The following is a 7,601-nucleotide window of genomic DNA, read 5'->3' as shown; positions in this document are numbered from 1 at the left end:
CATTTATTTAATACTTCTAAATAGTAAAAAATTCCTGGGACTTTTTTAACTCCCTATTCCAAAACACCCCCTCAGCAGCAGCAAGCCAAGAAGTAAGAACACAGGACAGTGCCACACGAGGCACCACGGTGTACAACAGCTAGCAGGTAGGAACAGTGCAGAGCATAAACAAGCAGCATATACTCCGTACTATGTATGCAATGTGCAGGACAATGTTGATCGAGTTGAGACAAGGGAATTGATGATCGAAGCAGCGGCGGGTTGTGGAGCCCCTCCTCCTCGGTATAGAGTGTGACGGAACCGTCAAATTAAAATTCTAATTAAACATAATGATCGTCATTTGAACACATCAGGCGCATTAGCTTAACGACTTAATTTGGCAATTCCTTCTCAACCCACGGCCCGATCGAAACAACACCGGTAGTCCCCCGCGAAGGAGGGCGCAGATGGTACAAGCACCACACAATACTTAAAAATACAAACACTATATGAGTACAAAACATTAGGTTTTACAACCCGAGTTCAAATATACACATAATTTACAAGAGTTGCATAATTTACAAACTTTACATTGAATTTCGAATAGACTAGATCCTACAACTACACTAGCCTGCAAAAGCCCTGACTAACCATGACCGGTCAGACCGGTCTGCGCAAAACAGAGAGGCTGAACACTCTGCCCTCAAGCATACAACCCGACAATTCCCTAACCTAAGGGTCTCGCTCCTCTACCTCCCACCCCTCTGCATCCCGACGGATGAACTTAACACAATAGGGGCAGAAGTCGACCTCCGGGTGTCCTATAATAATAAATGTGGCAACAAACCCTGAGTATTCTAATACTCAGCAAGGCTTACCCGACCAGTGGGTATAACTTAGCCCACATAACCAGACATGCAAGGCTTTTAGCTGGTGGTTATTTTGCAGAAATAGCAACTAGAGGTGTATCCTTACTTTCAATGTTTTAGCCGCATATTTTATATAGATAGACTCTCACTAAGATTTGCCTATCTACACACACATGTTGGAACATCCAATTTAAGATTCAGGATAGTATCCCTTTTTATATCTCAAATACCCTAACACATTTGCTACGAGGTGACAAAGAGATCAAGGCCCTCATATCCGCGAGACACGGCGAATCGATCCGATTTAACCTTGCAAGGTGGACCTAACCAACACGGCACGCAAAAGCTCCGTCGGCCCCACGCACCAACATTTCCCCTCCCCGCCTCGAACTACAGGAACCAGCCCAACGACATATGATCAGACGAGCTCAACGTGAGACCACCAAAAGTAAACATATGCATCCCAATTCTCCGCGACTACTCGACTCGCCCTAGGAGTTGGGTGCGGGTTCCTGTACTTTCGAAGCAAAGCAGTACTCGGCTTACCGGTTTCGACTACCTCCTACTTCCGGCATGCGGTTAGTACAATTCAATCCCTGATCAGCACTGCCACAACGACCGGTCCTTAATCGACACGGACGGGGCTAAGACACCCAGGAACCCTGTCCTGCTGTCACACCTAATACCATCATCCCCGCCCGGTCTCACATCTCCATATCCATTTCAATCCATTTCACAAATACTGATGTATAAAGATAATAATGTATCTCGCGAGTAACCAGAAATTACTCGTCTTCTAAAGTTTCCTGTGTCTCGCGAGTGACACGTAGTCACCCGACTTCTACCAGGCTTACTTAGCATGGCACCGCTATCGACCTAGACATACTAGTAAAAACTCAAGGAAACCTAGGGATCATGCAGCTAGGGTTCCAATCAATTTTCTAAAATATAATGTACAAGTAATAGATAAAACATATACATAGTGAATCATAATTTAAATTAATAGGACATGCACCGGGGCTTGCCTTGCGTCTGCTGCTCAACACTGGGGTAAGTTGGGCCTTGGTCCGACTCCCCACAGTCCTCCTGCTGCGGGGCCTGCCCCTGTGGCTCCACAACCACCTCGTACACGGCTCCCTCGGCGGCAGCGGCTACACATATGCAATGATATGAGAATGTATGCAAAAATAATTTGAAACTTTGAAATAAACCCCAATCTATCATAATTACTACTAACCGAATAACTCAACGTCCATAACTCTGCATAACCCGGAATATCCGGATTTCCCAAATCCGGAGTCTCCGGGACTAAACCCGGAGTTTCCGGGACGACATTTCCGGAGTATCCGGGATAATACCCGGAGTATCCGGGTTTGGCACAACTTTTGCCCCCAAACTGAAATCTTGATTTCTAGCGAAACCAACCTACAAAAATCGAAACCCTTCTAGACCCTAGTAGAGGTATTCATAAGAAGACGATTGACCGGAGGAAGTCGATCTAAACCCCCTAGAACAAGGGACTTGCCAAACCCTAGCTTATTTACCTTGGGGTGAGCTCTTCCTTGCACCAAGGGCTTGAACCCAAGCCGTCCAGGGATGGAGCACGCGGGATAGATGATCCACCACCCAAGTGAAGCTCCCGTGGGCCTTGGATCAAGGGTAGAGGGAGGGTTTTGATTCCCTAGGGTTTGGGGTGAGAGAGAGAGCACATGAGAGAGTGAGAGAGCACGGGAGAGAGCAAACAACGGTTTATAACATTTGGGAACAGTCACCAAACCCAAAACACATAATATACCACTCCAGGTCCGGACTATCCGGACAAATATCCGGAGTATCCGGATAAATCCGGAGTTTCCGGATGAAATACCGGAGTATCCGGATATTTCCGAAAGTTCCGGGTCCCAATCCAGAAGTTCCGGTTTTCTCTGGCTCCGTAATCTGAAATCTGAGCTTGGATGATTTGCAGCGGAATGTCTTAAGTCACGAACTAGCTAATTAAATCCCAAGTTTAACACTCGGGTATTACATAGAGCAACCCGTTGGTGGCGGCGGCGAGCGCCAGCATGGCGAGGGCAGTGAGGTGGATGCCGCCGCCGGAGGAGGAGCGGCGCGCCGCGTGGCTGGTCGAGGACGGCGGCGAGGCGGCCGGCGATGTCCCTGCGGAATGAATGAACGATGTAAGTGAAGTTCTTTAGGCGAGCTGTGGATTGATTAGGAAGTGCTGCTGCTGCTGCGTACTACTAGTTGTGATAGCAGAGTGGAGTTAGTGATGGTGATTAAATACGTGACGAGTGGATGGACCAAACTGTACGGAGCGTCTATCAGGTTCAATGCGAGCATCTTATCAGTTATCACTCAATGGAGGTGATATCACCTAAGATCACCAACGTCTTACATGACGGACAGCGATCGGCAATTCGGCATGGCAGCATTATTCAAGTGTCAACCAACTGCTCAAGCAAGCCAAGTTACCACTACTTTGATCGGTGTGTTTGATGCTCGATTCAGCTAAAAGGAAAACATTTTACAGCACGAGGCAGTCGGGTTCTAGGAGTGTGTTAAGCATGAACTGTGTTCCTTTAGGACGGTTTTGATCTCCTGTTGAAATTCTCTGTTCAAACAGGAGAACCAGAATAATGCCCATAATTTCGGCTTGAGTCGATGCAAAACAGATGCAGCATTATATTAACCTTGCCGAGTTGACGGGCTTTACCTGGGAACAGTGGGCCCACCCCGGAGGGAGCCATGCCTGACATGGGCGACGGAGAGCCTGACATGGGCGCTGCGGCTGGGCCCACGCGGACGTGATACCCCATGGCTGCAATGCAATTGTTCATCAGCAACCCACGAGGAATCAGCGCGCGAGCTCACAAATCGAAGCCGCCGCAATCGCAACCAGCAGCGTGCAGAGAAGAAAGGGTGGCGAATGAACGGAGCAAGCTAAGGCGAACCTGTGCAGGTGGAGACGGGCGGGGTGGCGACGCGGCAGATCCCGGGGAGCGCGAGCGCGCGGTCGTAGTCGACGGCGATGCCGTAGGAGTCGGCAGCGCCGGAGAGGAGCTCGCAGAGGCAGACCGGGTTGGAGCCCACCAGACCCGTCAGCTCCGGGCAGCACGGCGCGTCGGGCCACCGCGCCGTGCTCCCCTTGGTCACGTACCCCAGGCAGTCCGACATGTTGAGCAGCGACGTCATGCACGCCGGGTCGATCGTCCCGCCGGAGCCCGGCGCCGCCGACGCCAGCAGCAGCAGCGCCGCCGCCGACGCCACGAGGAGGAGCGCCGGCCGCTAGTGATGGTGCGCCGCCGCCATGGCCGTTCGCTGCGCGCCTACGTACGCCCGGGCTCCTGGCTCCGGCGGCCGGCCGGCTTGGATGCTGGGGGCGAGCTCGCGGCTACTGGTTTGTTCACAGGCGGTGCGGTGGGGTGTGCAGGGAATGAATGAATGAGTACGGAGGCTGCCGGGCCTGTCCCAGCGATCGTGGCGGTGTGTGTATATGTAGACGGCCGCCGTAGCGGTGCACGCCGCTAAGCTGCCGGCGTGCGGGCGATCGGACGGCCACGGCTGGACCAGAGGACCGGGCCGCGCGCGCGCGACGGCTAGCTGCGCTCGGACGCTAGCCATAGCTTCTGCCGGGATCGAGAGCGGAATTAATTCGGGACGGGTTGGTTTCCCGTTGCTGCGTATCGCGGCGCGCTCCGTGGTGCTCGTAGTCGTAGCCGTGCCCTGCTCAGGTTTCCTCCTCCAGCCTGTACCCGCGCCGCGCTGGCTGCACTCACTGCACGGGGCGTGTGTTTGCGTGCGTGGCATGGCCGCATGGGCGTTGACGTGTTTGGGGGAGGTCGATGGCTGTTTGGTCGCGAGCTTCTTGGATTCGGGAATGGTAATGAGAGCTCGCAAGAGATTCGCATGGAAATCAAAGCGAAAACTGCCCGGCGCCGGCAGCCGGGTTGGCTGCCGATCGTGGACTCTCTCCGATTCTCCATCCATCGTGTGGTCGTGCCTCCGATCTGGCCGCCATTAATGACGACGACGGCAGCAGGAGCTAGCTAGCACCGGCAGAATAGAAACGAACGATGCGAACGAGCTCGCCGTCAATTAATGATGATCGCGATCCGGCTGCCCGCTGCCAGAGGGCCCCGTACGTCTACTATGCGCATCTCGACGCATTCCGCCGCCCACGCGCAGGCGCCGCCACGCCTGGGAGAGCCCAGCATGGCGCGGCGCGGGCTGCGTGATCCGCTCCGATCCGTCACGCCATCGTCGTTACGTGAGCGCGCTTGATCATCTCCCGACCCTACAGGCCGGCCGGCCGGGCCGGGACCGCCGTTTGGAGCGTCTATGTGAAACCGGTAGGAAATGTCGCCGCCGGGCCGGAACATCTCTTTCTTTCCGGGATCTGGCAGAGCAGAAAAGGGGTCCCGTGGACAGGCTTTCAAGCAGCTCTCGCTTCTGCTGCCGGATTTCGCAGGCTCACATGACCGGCGTTCAGATAGGGCGGGCAGGCGGCCGCTAGGGAGCATTCAAGATGTTCCGATGCTCACCTTCTTTCCTTTTTTTTTCTTTTGATTTTTTTGGTTCACACAGTAAGTTCGGACGTTGGTGTCTTATCCCGCTCGTGATGACTGATGAAGCGTGATGAATACTCCGCGACGCTGCGTCCGTGAGACCCTGCGCTCCAGGGACATTAGTAAACCGGCGGTACCGTTCCGGGCCGGTAATTTATTTACCGTCGATTCCGATCGCTTTGAGATTGGTGCTGGGGGACGCTATGCCTTGCTCGTTGCCTGGTGCCTGATGTGCGGCCTGAGGCTCAGGCGAGATTCCTTCCTGGGTCCCACTGCTCCCTGGACCCGAGGCCCGAGCCCGCGCTGCGGCGCGGAGGCTTCTTGCCTCCTCCGCCGCCGGTGCCCCGAGCTTCGGCGCGACTGCGGCCGTGACCCCCGCCGCGCGTCGCTGCCCACTGCTCCTTGGCCCCTGCAGCAAGCCGCTCGAGGTTCCTGACGCCTTGAGGCCCGAGCCCACGCGGCGGCTTCTTGGCTCCTCCGCCGCCGCTGCCTCGAGCTCCGCGGTGACCGCGGCCGTGACCTCCGCCGCCGTTGTGGTAGCCAGCAGCCATCTTCTTCATACTCTCCAGAATCGAATCCCCATTCCCTTTCCCCCCTATCCCCTCCATTGTTTCCCCATCAGTGCTTCTTATTTTTGTAACCCCTTTCGCTTGGTGATGTGAATATTCAATTTGTCATTCTGCACAAACAAGTAGAAGCTGGAGAGTTGGAATTGGCTTCTAGCATCCATGAATTAGAGGCAAAGTTGCGTGAGCAGGTAAATTGGTGCCGCACAGGATTTTTTTAGCTTCAGTGACGATTCTTCCATTCGGGGTGATGTTTGCCGTGATTTGCCCATTCTAAGCAGTTCATGTAGTCAAGGTTGTTTGTTAGGTGTTATCTGGAGCCCTCATGCTCTGTACCTTGTTTGCATTTTCCAGTTAAGCCTAACTTGCCAATCGCCCGAAGCATGCTTCTGTATCATTGTAATTACCTCCATTATTACAAAGGAAGCTTATTAGTATCTTGATTGTCTCGCAAGTTGTATGGATGCTTGTGAATATGGTACTGGCTGCTGTGAATATTCAATGTTAACGAAGTTTACTCTCGTTTTCCTTTGCTGCCAAGGCTTGCAAGCTTTGGATTTGGGAAGGCATTGTTTTGTGACATGTAATGTTTAGCTAACCTTAATTTAAAGCAAATTTAGAACAGGTCAGGTAGTTTTTATTGTATCTAGATGAACCAACTTGTGGTTTTTGCAGGGTTTGATGAACAAATTGAACAGGGTACCAACTTGTGTTAATTTTCACCAAGACCATGTACCAAAGAGGTCGCCTTAGCACTTCCCTACACGGCAAAAACCTGCAGCATCAAATTGTTTTTCATCAGCACCCAACAATGGTACTCCTCTAAAAATGTGAAATTCTTTCAGTGTACCAAAAACAGACTTTCTATAATTAATACTGCAAGTGGTACTTATTTGTCATTTATTTGCTATTTGCCTGCTGAAAATCTGTTTTTTGAAGAAAATGCAAATTTACAATGTTGCAGCCCTGTCAAGTCTCCATTTTCGGTTCCCTTACCATGTATGTTCTTACATTCAGGTGGTAGAGTATAACTCATTTTGAAGTTGTCGAGGCAGTGCCATTGGAAGTTGTGGTGCTGTGCAATAGAATGTTGAGCTGGGACAAGTTTCTGATCAGTAGTAAATTCATGGCTGAATTTGGTGCCATTGGAAGTGCCAAAATCTGACCATTGGAAGTTCATGCAGGCGGACCACTAGATTAATCCTGCTGAATCATTGTACCAACTATACTGTTTATGGCTGGGAATTGTGGCGACATCCCAGGATTGTTGATTGACCTCTTGGAGATGATCTTGCATCAATGTAGTAGCCATGTTTTGCGCCCTTGCTGGTCAAATATTTGATATTTTGGCATGTACTACTAATCTTGTTATGGACTTGTGTTCAGTGCATTTGTTGTCTGGATATGGTTCGTACGCTGTAACCCTTGTATATTGAGCATTTTCCCATTTGAAACCAATCTAAATTATGCCCAAAGAACTGAACTATTTATATATGATGGTTCTATAGGTTTTATTAAGTGCCATAGTGTTTGCTAAGTGGATGGTGGTGTCACCAACCTGGACGCTTTACATTTTGGGCTTTTCTGACCATCTGGGCATGCCCTCGCTCTTGTAAAAGGTC

General features: G+C 51.6%; 1 protein-coding gene and 1 long non-coding RNA gene across 2 annotated transcripts; one reads left to right on the top strand and one right to left on the bottom strand.

The window, feature by feature from the left end:
* Positions 1 to 2,578: 2,578 nt before the first annotated feature.
* On the bottom strand, positions 2,579 to 4,387 carry LOC120665109 (non-specific lipid transfer protein GPI-anchored 2-like). Its single transcript, XM_039944542.1, has 3 exons — positions 3,800 to 4,387; positions 3,562 to 3,666; positions 2,579 to 3,005 (listed from the first exon to the last, which is right to left on the bottom strand). The coding sequence occupies exons 1-3, from the start codon at positions 4,038 to 4,040 to the stop codon at positions 2,857 to 2,859; spliced, it is 495 nt and encodes a 164-aa protein (XP_039800476.1). The 5' UTR covers positions 4,041 to 4,387; the 3' UTR covers positions 2,579 to 2,856.
* Positions 4,388 to 5,666: 1,279 nt separating this feature from the next.
* On the top strand, positions 5,667 to 7,457 carry LOC120665107. Its single transcript, XR_005671106.1, has 3 exons — positions 5,667 to 6,170; positions 6,655 to 6,793; positions 6,997 to 7,457. It is a non-coding gene; the product is annotated as an uncharacterized LOC120665107 (long non-coding RNA).
* Positions 7,458 to 7,601: the final 144 nt, after the last annotated feature.

The sequence above is a fragment of the Panicum virgatum genome, chromosome 3N (assembly GCF_016808335.1).
Source record: "Panicum virgatum strain AP13 chromosome 3N, P.virgatum_v5, whole genome shotgun sequence".
Lineage (NCBI taxonomy): Eukaryota > Viridiplantae > Streptophyta > Magnoliopsida > Poales > Poaceae > Panicum > Panicum virgatum.
This window is presented reverse-complemented; position numbering and strand designations above follow the sequence as displayed.